The 15,180-nt window shown below is 41.1% G+C and overlaps 1 protein-coding gene across 1 annotated transcript; it reads left to right on the forward strand.

Annotated features, from left to right (window-relative positions):
* Window positions 1–4,250: 4,250 nt before the first annotated feature.
* On the forward strand, window positions 4,251–14,852 carry ubald2.L (UBA-like domain containing 2 L homeolog). Its single transcript, NM_001091759.1, is given in 3 exon segments — window positions 4,251–4,455; window positions 10,956–11,018; window positions 13,228–14,852. Coding segments are annotated over 3 exon segments (501 nt in total). The 5' UTR covers window positions 4,251–4,335; the 3' UTR covers window positions 13,546–14,852.
* The last annotated feature ends 328 nt before the right edge of the window (window positions 14,853–15,180 follow it).

Genomic DNA, 15,180 nt, shown 5'->3' on the forward strand with positions numbered 1-15,180 from the left:
GGGCTTTGCAGCTGGGGCCCCATGGGGGTGTGGTGCCTCTGAGGCAGCAGTCCTGGTAGGCCCCCCAGTTTGATGCTGCCTTTTTTCTCAAACCATCAATCAATTGTTAATAAGCAGTGTTGAGTGAACTTGCTCCTTGACTGTTTATAATAACTAATTAGGCATTCCTTTACTTTACACTTTACCTAAATTTGACCGGATTATATTTTTACTGAAAATATTGATTATAAAGTGCTTTTTGGATATTTCCTAATAAAAAGGAATGAGTATACCTCTGACTAGGCAAAATCAATTCAACAACAGGCTTTATCCTGTTATTAAATTTAATAATAAACCAAAGCATCCACTGGAAATTAGTGAAGAACTCCCTAACCTAAACTGTGTTTGTTTCAATTGTTCATCAGATGGTCACTGACTCCAAACTGGTTCTAGGAGGTCCCCCATAGGCTAAAACAGCAATTCAACAGATTTTAGAAGGCGAATGGTTGAATTTTTAAAGAGAGAGAGAGTACATGATAAATTTCAAAATTCGAATTTTCAAATTTTTTTCAAATTTGAATCAAATTTGGACTATTCTCTAGTCGAAATACACAAAAAAATTTTATATTCTAATTTTCACCTTTGATAAATCTGCCCCTTGGCAGAAGTCTCATAAAAAAAAGCAGAGGACATTTTAAAAATATGTGCTTATTTGCTATCACACTATTGGCTTCCTGTTTAATAGAGCATAGGAAGTGGAGAAGGGGGCTAGAGTAGTAGTAGCCACAGCCATTGAAGCAAAGGAAATGCTGCTTTTAGAAGAGGAGATACAGTATGGTGCCATTAAAGGGAAAATGTAACTTTTTATAAGTAGAATTTCCTTATTTTTATATACGACACTGGTTGTTCTGCATAGAGTCTTGTGTATCTACATATTCAGTCAAGTTAAATAAAGACACATCCAGCAAGTTCAACCTTTGCCTCTAGTAATTCTTCCTTAGTTTAGTTCTGTTTATTGATATGTGTGTGGTTACATGACAATAACTATGTACCACCACAAACAATACTCCCATCTACCGCCCTCCATTCCCCCTGCCTGCAGTCTATAACGGTCTATAACATGAAAAGCATCCCTGTTTTTATATCAGACACAGAGCATTTAGTTGGTGCCATTGGCAAAGTGATTTGATGATATATAAGATGGTGTCTGTGTTTTGCTTTTTAAATCCATGTTTACTTGAGTAATAGTATTATCATAATCTTTGTTTCCCAGCATCATGCGTCCTGGTTGAACATTTTATACATGACTATCTCCATGTCCCAAGCAATTCTCTCTCTCTCTCTTTAATTCATTTATGCAAGCATTCTCTGCCTCTGGTCTCAGTGTATATACAATGGTATACCTGGCCCTGCTCTCTTTATATATACACAATTGTCTCTACCTCCTCCCTCTCTATATACAGGTGTGTCTTTGGCACTGCTCCATCTGTGTATACATCTGTCTCTGGTTCTGCTCTCTTGCTATGTAGGGGATCTCTGTTTCTGTTCTCTCTGTCTATATACAGACCTGTCACTAGTCCTGCTATTTATGTTAATAAAGGTATGTCTATGGCTTTGTTCTCACTGTATATACAAACCTGTCTCTGGCCCTGCTTTCTATATATATATATATATATATATATATATATATATATATATACAAGTCTGTCTTGGACCCTGCTCTCTATGTATATACAGGCCTATTTATAGCCTTGTTCTCTATGTATATACCAACCTGTTTCTAATCCTGCTATGTAGAGGCCTGTCTCTGGCCCTGTTTATATGTATATACATGTCTGTCTCAGACTCTGTTCTCTCTCTCTCATAAATATATATATATATATATATATATATATATATATATATATATATATATATATATATATATATATTCATGCCTGTGTATGGCCCTGTTTTCTATGTGTTTACAGACCTGTCTCTAATCTAATGCCTGTCTCTGACCGTACTCTCTACAACATACATGTATGTCTCTGACCCTGCTCTGTATATATATACAGACCTGTCTATAATCCTGCTATGTAGAGGCCTATATATATATGAATGTCCCCTTTGTATATTTAGGCTTGTCTCTGGCCCCTCCCTCTGTACATACAGGTTTGTCTCTGGCCCCGTTCCATCTGTACATACAGGCTTGTCTCTGCCCATGCTCCCTCTGTACCTACAGGTTTGTCTCTGGCCATGCTCTCTCTATACATACAGGCTTGTATCTTGTATCTATGGAGCCATACAGCAGCCCCTCTGGCATTTGCCAGAACCCACAGATTGCCAGTCCGGGCCTGCTCTCTACACACAGGTTTGTCTCTCCCCATGCTCCTTCTCTACACACAGGTTTGTCTCTCCCCATGCTCCTTCTCTACACACAGGTTTGTCTCTCCCCATGCTCCCTCTCTACACACAGGTTTGTCTCTGGCCATGCTTCATCTCTACACACATGCTTATCTCTGGCTATGCTCCCTCTGTACATACAAGCTTGTCTCTGGCCATGCTCTTTATGTATCTGCAGGCCTGTATGTACATGAACAGGTCTCCCAGTGGTTGTATGTACATGCTTATACCAGATCCAGCACTCTATGTATCTGCAGGCCTGCCTCTAGACCTGCTCTTAAAGGGGTTGTTCACCTTCAAACAACTAGTTGTTTTCAGATAGAAATTAGGACATATACCAATTAGTTTCTATTTTCTATGTGTCACCGTTTTTCTAATATTGAAGTGTAAAGTGTAATTTTTCACCTTCTAAAGCAGCTCTGTGAGGGGTGTCGCTGCCCCTGTAAACTGTTCTAAATTGATACATTTAATTAATACATTTCTTATCTTTGTCCCTGCTGAGCAGAATCCCTGGGTTTCATTACAGGCAGCTGTTAGAATTGATACTAATACTTGCTAATACTGCAGAGATGCTGCTGAGAAATGTATCAACTAAATGCTGCAAAATTGTAACAGTTCAGAGTCTGCACCTGAATTACTGAGCTGCCAGACTCAAACACCAGAGACACGAACATTCAACTTTAAACTTAAATTTTGCAAAAACAGTAAAAAATAAATAATGGAAAGTAATTGGAAAAAGTCTTTATTTCAGGGGCACAATCTGAAAACAACTGAACTGAACAAGTGTTTGGAATGTAGACAACCCTATACTCGCATGCCTGTAGTTCTGCTGTCTATGTAATTTGTCTGATCTATACAGGACTGTCTCTTGGTCTGATCATTATGGGCAAATTTATCAAAGATTGAAGTTCCGCCACTAGAGTGAAATTCCGCAGCTCTCAATTCATTTCTATGGGATTTTGAAAGGCGTATTTATCAATGGGTGAAGTGAAAGTTCACCCTTTGATAAATACACCTATAAAAATCCCATAGAAATGAATGGAGAGTGCCTGAATTTCACTCTAGTGGTGGAACTTCACTATTAACTTCACTCTTTGATAAATATACCCCTATGTATCTGCATGCCTGTCTCTGACCCTGCTCTCTGTATAAACGTGTGCAGGTCTCTAGCTCTGTCTTACACTAGTACACTAGTACTAGTTCACTGTTGGTTCTATCTGTGGTCCTGCTCTTTATATACAGGCCTATGTGTGGTCCTGCTCTTTATAAACAGGCATATGTGTGGTCCTGCTCTTTATGTACAGGCCTATGTGTGGTCCTGCTCTTTATATACAGGCCTATCTGTGGTCCTGCTCTTGCTGCATATCAAACACACGGCCATGCAGAGAATTCTGTAAATACGAATATAAACCTGAATCAGGCCTTGTAGTCTCTGTAGTTGCCTGTTTGTATACATGAGGCGCTCACGCCTCTCTCTTGACAAAGTCCTCAATGAACTTGGCCACATTTCCCTGTTATTACATACGGGTACTTAGTAACCAATCACAGATAACGAAGCCTTAGAGACTTGCGTTCAAACTCGCCGAAAGGGGCCAATCGGCTGCGTTCAAGCACACTTTCCATTCCCAAGCCAATCAGCGATCGCTCTGCCGGTGTCTGCGCTCGTCAACACAAGCTTTCAGCCAACGAGCGTCATCCAAAACATCAAAGTAGGCGGGAGTAATCGTGCTAAATCAAACTACCAATCACAGCGCACCTACAGCCAAAACAAGGCGCTAAGGCCAATGGGGTGACCGATGACGGAGAATAGCAAGAATGAGCGGCGTTTTACTTGTCGAATAGGAGCATGCGATGTGTTTCCAGGCCCTGCCCTTGCTGTGAGTGACGTACTGGGTCAGGTGGCGGAGGACATAGCGAGGCAGGCAGGCAGGCGGTCTGGAGGGAGGGGAGTGCGGCGCGGGGTGAACCGGGATGTCGGTGAACATGGAGGATCTGCGGCACCAGGTTATGATTAACCAGTTCGTACTAGCGGCCGGTTGTGCGGCGGACCAGGCAAAGCAGCTACTACAGGCGGCGCACTGGCAGTTCGAGGTAAGAGACAGACACTCACAGTGTTCCATTTAGAGATGTAGAAACATATATATATAAACACACTGTCTCATGGCACAGGCGCACTGTGCTGCGTGGGATGGCAATGCACCACTGTCACTCAGGAGCCCATAGTCTTCTGCACTTGCACTACAATTCCCAGCAGTCTCTCTACACTCACTATAAAAGCCATGCTTGCAATTTTATTCATTCCTAATAAGGCTTAACCTGCTTGGATTCTTATTTAGCTCCAGTTCATCGCCTGCCTCTCTTTGTAACCTGCCTGCCCTTTAATGTGCAGCTCAGTGATCCCAAGAAACACACGAGCACATTTCTACTGTACATTACAATCTGCCTACTGCCTGCACACAGCATTATTATTGGCTCATCCCCACCAGAATCACCAGAACATCTACTGGGCCTCAACCACAGCACACACTTCCTAAAGGGCAACCACTACCCAAATACTCTTTGTATAACTAGAAGAAAATGTGATTATGAAGAACTTCCTAATATATATTAATTTCAGTGTTTTTTTTATTTTATTTTTTACAATAATTGCTATTAAAACAGTATGTGTTTATCCCTTTCCCTTCCCTGGATCTGATGCTTGAAACAGTGTATCAAAAGTCCATTCTCCTTCTGGTTTTGTGCATCATTGTTTACGTTTCAGTTGCCATTAGATTTTACACATTACTTCGAATCCAGAAAAGGTTTTTAACAAATCTATAGTATACTGCTGCTTCGGGTTACTTTTTCTTTCATTGTGCAAAAAGCAGATTTTGGGTGGAGATCCTCTTTAATAATATATTTCTTTTATTTACTAAACACATGTTCCATAACGGTGTCTCGGCAATAAGAGATTGCGAAATAATAGAGAGCGTTTAGAGACTGCTTCTGCACGCCCCTCTTAGCAGAACTCCAGTTAGGCACGGCCGACTCTATAGCATACTCTACTTCAGGGGAGTAACTACAGAGGAAGCAGACCCTGTGGTTGCAGGGGGGGCTCAGGAGCCCCATGAGTCCCTAATTCATTTACACTTTCAATAAATATTTGTCAACCTCTAAACATTTTGGGGACCTGAAAAATAATTTGCTGTGGGGCCCAGTAATAGCTAGTATTTATAGAGTGTTTACAATGTGCCTACGTATATTATCCTTGTGAGGCCTCAACTGTTCCTCAGAGGCAACACCTAGGCCTCACCTACAATACACATCACTACTGAATAATTCCAATGTAAGGCTTTGTGGCACTGCAAGTATTATACTATTTTATACGTATATTTCATTATCCTGCAGAAACTTGTATCCTGCACTGATGCACTGTGCTTTATATGTATTTGTAGTGCATCTTCTGATGCCTCTTCCATAATAGCAGGGCATGCACATAAGTACAAAGGGGTTTGCTCTTATATAGGAGTTATAAATGATGGCCTTTCTAATGTTTTTAAATTAAGAGCTCTTTTGGGCAGGTCAATTCTTGTATCAGTTATTGATCGCTTTGTATGTAAATCTGTGCATTCAATGTATACACCCATTAAGTGTACAGCGCCCTGGAATATTTTGGTGCTTTATAAATACACGGTAATAATGGTAATGTATTCCTCTCTTCATACATTATATTTTGATGTTCTGTACAGCAGAAGAAGGGTATACACAGTGAAACCTAAAAATACAGCTTGGAGGGTTGAACCCAAACACATCACACAGTTCTAGTCCACTTTATTTTCAATGTCTGCTCACGGACTTATGTAATTTCTTGTTGCAATGCTATTTGTATCTACTAATTATATGCTACAATCCATTTAATATAATTGCTTATTGTGTGCGCACACACACAGACACATGGCTGTCTTTACAAATCAGTGCGTGTGCATAAATATAGCTGTATATACACACACACAGACGCATAGTGATGGCTCTGGTGTGAGTCTGTATATATAGGAAGAGCTATAGATATATAAAGCTCTTTTGCGATTGCCTTTGTTTGTTTAACCAGCAGGCAGTTTGAGTTGTCCCCCCCCCTTTAGGCATGCCGGTATTGTACACTCCCCAATGTTTCTTCCCCCTCCACTATAATATCTGTATGATATTTTATTTTCTGTAAATATATATCTATATATATATATATATATATATATATATATATATATATATATATATATATATATATATATATATATCTCATCTATATCTGTACTTGTACTGTCGCACTAGTAGCTGTGTAACCAGCCTGAGAGCAGTGTGTTGATATACACACACACGCATTTTTTGTATGGCACAGTGTTTATGTAAATACACAGTTATCATGGTATTAACTATCTAGACACACTGTCCTTTTGTTTAGGCTTAGACTGCAAACACAGATTTAAAGAGACGTAAAGCTGCTTCTTGCATCTATGATATTTCAGAGCTGATTTGCAAGCGCACACCACCCTATGCCTAAGAACAAGCTGATTTGTTTAGTTTCAATTAGACCCCCCTTTATAACGTCTATCCAGTTCAGGGCCACCTCAGTCCCTCTGTTTTGTATTGTATGGTACAGTTAAAAATATATTTATATTCAACTTTTTTAAATGTTAAAGTCATAAAAAAAAAAAAAAACCAAAACATATATAATTGTTAGGCTATAAATAAAAATCTGATGTTTTCCTTTGAGATGCGGTGGGATAATACAGCTGCTTTGAAGACCACCTCTGACAACAGATGGTAGTGTACCCTGCCATATTTGCAACATTTTTAACATTCTTCTGAAACATTGTTTTGCATACACGCCACTGTATTTTCAGCCTTTAAATTGGGTATAATATATATATATATATATATATATATATATATATATATATATATATATATATATATATATATATATATATATATATATATATATATATATATATATATATATATATATATATATATACACACGTATATATGATCATCATCTCTGTACCATAACGTGTGAATACAGCCATAGTATGTATTTAAGCAATGTTATTTATCTTATCTTCTCTAACACAAACAAACATATTAAAACATATATCTTAAACATATTAAGAAGGAAACAATAGGATTTTTTAAAGAAACTGGGTGACTTTGCTGCATGGTGGGGGCCAGATATACAGACCCACGTGATCAGAAATGCTGATACAAACAGTAGCATTATACAGAGTGCATGAGACAGACCAGTGAACTTGTCTCTACATATTCTTTGTATGCGTGACGCGTGTGCCATGTATGTATCAGGCCCCAGTTCTTTCCTCAGAAGGCACATTAACAGATTTCCAGCTGGAGGGGTCTCTATATAATAACATCAGGGCCTTTTTTTTTAGACAAATAGCAGTGTTTTTTCCCTAGAGATGTAAAGGGGTCCCTTTGTTTTGGGGTGTACAGCAGGTTCCGACTGTGTCTTTTCTGAAGATCCTATAGAGGAGGGTGTGGGGGATGGGTGAGTGTTATGAAGCCCACGTGTCTATTTATAAACACAGTAATTGTATCTCCCACGTATATGTGCAGAGTGTTCTGAGCCCAGAATATAACCATCCAGGCCAATCGTGGGGGTTATGTCATAGCAGAATAGAGGTGCCACTTTATGGTCTATAATCTTATATTATGAGAATTAGTATCTTTTATATATTCTGCGTGTAGTATATTGATCATTTCAGTTAAGTAGCTGCCCTTCAAGGGAATTAAGACCAAACACAGATTAAAAGGCTGACATAAATGTGAAACCCCTTACAGTTTAGGGTGGGCTAACCATTCCTTGCTCAAATAAAAAATGTTGTGTTGTTCCCTGCAGTGCAGCTCTCTCTATTATCCAGAGAGGCACATTCTGCTGCTGCTCTCTGTTAACATACACACTTCACATGCTTGTCTTTGTCCCCTCCTGCAGTATGTTGTCTCCCCATCTGGCAGTGTATAGGTTAACCTGCCCCCCTTCATTATTCCTCATGCCCGCAGACACACCACCCTTTTGTTATTGTTGACAGATTAGTCCCCGCCTTGTTCTGCAGCACCCAGATACATGGTCCCACTCCAACCCACAGCTCCTCTTTCTCTCCTACTGTTGTTTCAGGGCTCTTTATGTTGCAGCAATATTCCTAGATACAGTGATGTATTTACATATTAAGTAGAGCCGTTGTAACACAATTGTGATAAGCTGTTGCTTATTTAGTTCCATTGATTGGTCTTATTTTCTCTTTAAAGGGTTGGTTCACCTTTGAGTTAAATTTTAGTATGTTATAGAATGGTCAATTCTAAGTAATTTTTAATTTGGTCTTCATTATTTTTTATTTTTTTAATTATTTGCCACCTTCTGATTTTTTCTAGCTTTCAAATGGGGGTCACCGACCCCATCTAAAAAAAACAAATGATCTGTAAGGCTACACATGTATTGTTATTGCTACTTTTTATTACTCATCCTTGTATTCAGTCCATCTCCTATTTATATTCCAGTCTCTTATTCTCTGTGTATGTACAGAATTGAATCTGTGCCGAGGGGCAAATGTATCATTATTACATGTATGTGTGTGTCCCGTTCTATGCGCAATCAGCTGTTACATGCAGACCTAGGCATTGTCACCTTCAATTAGCTGCGTAAAACTGACTTGGCAGCACTGTATAACATACCCTTTTTAATTGTTACTGTATTTCTTTACATAGGCATAGCTTAATCTGTACTTGGAATAATCTATTTTTATTCTATGTTTGAGCCACTATATTGATTGTTTTACCTTTGACCCCAGTAGTCCGATATAAGTGAAGCTTTTCTGCTAAAGGCTATGAATGTCAATGTTTGAGCTGAGGTGAGCAGACTAGCAGACACACCTTTGTGTAAATGCTTGAATGCATTTTGAGCAAAAATGTTCTCTGCACAAAGATGCTGGGACGGAATGTTCTGTGCACATTGTAAGCTATACCCTGATACTGTACAGTGCAAACAAGATGGCAGCTGCATCTTGCATGCATACATACAGATATACAAAGAATGAATGTTCTGGACACACAATAAGCTATGCCCTCATACTGTACTGTCTAAGGAAAACAATATGGCAGCTTCTCTCATATGTACTCTGATAAAAACGAATTGGTTGCTGCAAGTGTCAACTTTGAGGCAATTTAGCCCCTCTTTTAGTAAATTAGCCCCCATCTTCCATTTAGGTCAGTGCTATGAATGCGGGCTGCATCCGGCCTGTGGCCCCCCCACATGTAACGACACGGGCACACGCGCAGATCTTTGCCGCATTTTTCAGCACAGTCCATGCAGTGTTTTTTAAAGAAAGCCGACCACCACATAAATACACTGGCTGGTTCAAGCTTAGGCAATGGCACATGATGCTAGGGTATTCACTCGGTGGTCAGCCAGGTGGTGCCCTTAGTCTGCCTGCTGACTGTTTACCACATGTAATCTTTAAAAGGTATCAGTGCTGAGATTAACTGACCCCTGCATTGTTTACACCTCAAATTCAGACAGTAATCTCCTCTAATGTTCACACCCGTGACACCTCTATTATTCACATCCCTAAAGCCCAGCACTGTTCACCACTAAGACGGAGAGTGACAGTGCCCACATTGTTCACCTGTTCACACCTCATACAAACTGCTGGAGGGGCACCATCACTGTGTCACTGTATGTAGCTCAGTATGAACTGTTCACCTTAGAATGGTCATGATAGGTTTCCCCTCTCTCCTGCTGTATTCCGCTTTCCCTACGCTCCCTGTGTGTGCCATACTCTGCCTGCCCTATGCTCCCTGTGTGTGCCATACTGTGAATGCCCTATGCTCCCTGTGTGTGCCATATTCTGCCTGCCCTATGCTCTCTGTGTGTGCCATACTGTGCCTGCTCTATGCTCCCTGTGTGTGCCATATTCTTCCTGCCCTATGCTCTGTGTGTGAGCCATATTCTGCCTGCCCTATGCTCCCTGTGTGTGCCATACTCTGCCTGTCCTATTCTCCTTGGGTGTGCCATACTCTGCCTTCCCTATGCTCCATATGAGTACCATACTCTGCCTGCCCTATTCTACTTGGGTGTGCCATACTCTGCCTGCCCTTTGCTCCCTGCTTGTGCCATACTCTGCCTATGGGAGGTGAACCAGGTGGGGGGTTAATAGCATTTGGAAATACTTGATAAGTGTTTAATCATGGGATATGAGTTGCTGCGTTATCCACAGAGGAGGAGGATGAGGCATATGGTATGGTATTGTCTAAATATGACTAAATAAACTTGTTTCACATACGATGATTGATATTCCTGCAGTGAGCACCAACCATTAGGTTTTTTGGTGTGCTAACAACATTAATGTGGACATGGTCTTAAAACATCTTGTGGTAACATGGGTGTGATTTAAAGTGGGTGTGGTACCATTATCGGCCCTCCACCACATAGGCCAGAAAAATTCAGGCCCTCGATACCACAGAGGTTTTACAGTACTGAATTAGGGTATGACCAGAAGCAGTAAGAGTTTTAATACCCACCAACCAATGTACTTTCTTTTTTTCCACAGACTGCTCTTAGCGCCTTTTTCCAGGAGTCCAATGTCCCAAGCGCCCAGCATCACACACACATGGTGAGTACTATCTGGCCTGCTTTCTTACTCCTGCATCCATTCACATTCCATGGCAGGGGTGGAAATGGTTAAAACATTTTCCAGGCTTAGAATTGAATAGTGCCTTCAGTGTGCACTGGTGTGGTTTGTGTGACTGTCTCCACTGGCAGGAATGTGTAATACAGATCAGCAAGAGGGTGACACCATGAGGCCAGGCAGCGCTTGTAAACACAGCAGGGGCTGAGTGTTTAGCCACAGCAATAAAATGGCTTCCAGGAAGCTGAGGGGAAGATGAAAGGTGGGCGGCTGGGATGCAGTGTACGGGAGACCGTATGTGCTTGTTTGTGTGTAGGTGCAAGATATCACTGTTTTTTCTTTATTCTAGCCTTGATAATTGTCATCTAGGAATAACCGCAACACTGTGTAATCGTGCCATCTCAGTTTGATATTAACCTGTAACTAACATTAAGCATCATTTAGTATTCCTTATAACACAGGCAGCATCCCTCCACCTGTCTGCGTATGCCTAAAGTTCTAATTAAACATCATTATTTCCCTGTATTAACTCAGTGGCTATGTTTAGATCTCTAGCTATTGTTATAATATGGCTTTGCTTGCATAACCTTGTGTAACGGCTATTGAAACTGTGGTTTCCAGTTTACACCAGCCGGAGCCTCAGTTTCCTGGTTACAACTACAACGTTTAAACCAGTGGCGAGCTGCATTTTTCTATTATCACCAGCTGCAATTGTAGCTCCAGCTTTCAACCATATCTGTCTTTTTGGAGAAGTAACAGCCATTGTGGCTACCACAGTGCTATACAGAGATTTTTCAGCTCAATGCAAAGATTGGGGCACCCCTTGCTAAATTACATGGTAGAACTGTGCTCTACTTCTCACTCGTTAACTAAATATGGAATTTGACAGCTGGCGCCCAATCTTTTGCATTTGTATGTACATCATTCCCATCAGTCCCTGCCCCAAAGGAACTTGCAAGCTAATGTCCCTGTCACATTTACAAACCAAAGGTTCGGTGTGATCAGTAGCCATTTAACCTGCGGGTATGTTTTTCGGAGGGTGGGAGAAAACTGAAGTACCTGGAGAGCATGCATACAATTCTTGCAGATGGTGTCCTGTACCCCAGGATTTTAATGCAGTATAGATAATATGCTTCAGCTTTTATTCATAGTTTCATTTAGAGCAGACTTTGCCAAAGGATAGAAAACAATATGTTAAAGGACAATGAGACAAATTTACCAGGGATGGGTGCTGTTTCCATACGTTAGGCACCCACAGTATGTTCACTTGCAGCATTTTTTCCATGGCTAGTAAAGGGGTGCCTAAAACATTTGCTTTACCTTGTCCTTTAAATAGCATATTTAAAAGTAGGGGTCAGGCTGCATGGCAGGGAGTATGTTAGTCCAGTTTCTCTGTTTCCTCTGTTGACCTTTGATTGGCTCCGCCTGTTGGTGTTTCCACATTTGCCTCACAACAACCTTTGCTCCCTCACAGTATCTGAAAAACAAGTCGGGAAGGTGCAGACGAGAAGCAGCTTGGGGGTGCATCCAGTTTTGGTGCTGCACCTGTCCTATAATAAACCAAAAGACTGAAATAGCTTGGGTATTGTCACTTCACAGCAGTGCTGCTGAGATGCAAAAACATAGTTACCAACAAAGAAGCTGGACCCTGTTAAAGAGGTTGTTGGCACAAGATGTTTGACAGATACTGCCCTTTGGCAGAAGGTGATAATTTGCTGCAGTGGTTATTTGCTTCAATCTTAGAAAGTCCACACAAAGTACCATATATTACATGGCCATCGGTGAGACAGTAGGTTGCAATGGCTTAAGGCAAATTGGGTCTGAATAATTGGAATAGCTGGCTGCTGATGTCACTGCAAGCTTTCAGTGATTGGTTCATCGGGAGCAGCTTTATTTGCAGGCAGTTGCTCATGCAACTGATTGACTTGCAGATATGTAGTGTCTCCCTAGTGACCAGCAAGCAGGCAGCTACTGGCAGCTGGGTTCACATGCAAGACTGGGTTATGCTTTTCTCTAGTGGGAACCATAGACATGCATAATGCAGTTTGTATACACCATGGGGTGTCAACCTCCTGACATTGGGCTAAAGGGACTTACAAAGCTCTTGTGTGTTTGCTGTTGAAAAATATAAGCTTATTCTGTACCTTCATCAGTCTAGTACTTCTTTAACTGTGTCTTTTGTACCTGCTTTCAGATGTGTACCCCAAGCAACACACCAGCCACTCCGCCCAATTTCCCAGACGCTTTAGCCATGTTTTCTAAACTGCGCACCTCAGAGAGTCTGCAGAACAGCAGCAGCCCTGCCGCCTCCAACGCCTGCTCCCCACCAGGCAACTTCAATCCCTATTGGGCCTCCTCACCACCCAACCAGCAACCTGTCTGGCTTCCTCCAGCCTCTCCCACCACACACCTCCATCACCACCACCACCACCCTCAACCTGTGTGGCCTCCCAACTCCCAACCCACTGGGGGTCCTCAAAAAGCCATGGCTGCTATGGACGGGCAGAGATAAGACTGGGCACAGAAACAACATGGAGGGCCAAAAGGAGGGAATTAGCTTGTGCTTTGATCCCTCCTTTTTGTGCCACTCCCCCTGCAGTTTTCTGAACTGACTTCATTTTTTCTTTTTTTTCCCCACAGTCTTTTTGTTTTATTTTATAAACAAGAGGTTGTTTGATTTTTTTTTTCTTTTCTCCAAGGCCGGAGAAAAAAGGGGAAGGGGCAAGAGATTTGATTGTTCTCTTCCTTGGCTTTTTTTTAATATATAAGTATAATATATAAAGATAAGAATTTATGTAAGGTGCCGGAGATGGGAGGGTAAACCCTGTTTTTGTTTTGTTTTTTTCTTCCTAAGCTTTTGCAGGCTTAGAGGATGTAATACGTTCAGTATCTTAAAGGAGTTCCAGAAGGGAGTTAGTCAAACCTTTAAGAGGTGGGGTATGTCTCTCACTTGGCTTATCCCTCCTGCCTTCTCACATGCCCTACCTCCTTCCTCTAATAGAGGAGCGATTTGATTATATTCCAGTCTTGCAGATCAGAATTATAATTTAGAGACTTATTGGGCACCCAGATATTTGCTACACCATTCCACCATGTTGACCTACAGAAAGAAAGACTGACATTGGCTTCAAAAAGAAATTATTTCAAGTGAGGAATCCTGTAAGCTTATTGGGCGTTCAAATATGGATTCTCTCGAGCATGAAAATGGAATCCAACGCAGTAAGAATAAATGAAGGCTTGGGACTGTTACTAAGGATGCACTCTCCAATGTCCATTTGGACCTCCAACTACTTGGAGCTGTGATCGGACACCAAGGACAGACATAATGCAAATCCTTCATATTGTGTCGAGGTTGTGCCCCCAAGACCATGCTGCGGATGGAGGCCGGGGACACAGAGGCCTTTTTCTTGGTGTTGAAGGGGCTATGCTTTTCAGATGTAACCATAACATAGGCTACCTCTCTTCGGTAGCATCTGATAAGTGTTAGTAAAGCGGCACAACCTTGGGCAGTCACTCCTTCTGCCTTCAACACCAGTGTTTCTGAGTTTCACAGCAATAAAATTGCCATTTGTTCATTTCACCAATCAGTGGGCTTTTTATATGCCAAGCTTTGTTTGGGTTTGTATTTCATTGGACCGAGTCTCTAATCACGCTGCCCACATCTGACCCTACCAGTCTGTTGTGCAAGAACTGTACAATGTACAAAATCATTCAAAATGACAGCCGATGGGGGAATTTGCTTGACCTGTTTTCTTTACCTGCTGTAAAACGCGCAAACTTGTTTGACCCCTGTATTAAACTCACAAACATTTCATTTGTCCCCAGCAGTTTTTTCTTTTTTTTCTTTCTTTTTTTTATTCTTCTAATCCCTAACACTAAGCTTTGCATTACCCACAACTGGACTTTCTGTTAACTGAGGAAGTTCTGGAAGGATCTTGAGATAAACATGCTGGAGAAGAGGAATGGGAAGCAAGAGTCAAAAACAGCTTTTTTGCAATTGTTATTTGGGCTGAAATCAATTGAGGGACTGCTGTGAGTTCTTAAAAATGATTATTACATTAGTCCGTTATGGGTCCCTTGAAGTCAGCAACCTGCAGTTTTACCAACACTTATATATAAACCGGTATAGGATCCATTATCCGGAAAC

This window comes from Xenopus laevis, chromosome 9_10L, assembly GCF_017654675.1.
Source record: "Xenopus laevis strain J_2021 chromosome 9_10L, Xenopus_laevis_v10.1, whole genome shotgun sequence".
Taxonomy (NCBI): domain Eukaryota; kingdom Metazoa; phylum Chordata; class Amphibia; order Anura; family Pipidae; genus Xenopus; species Xenopus laevis.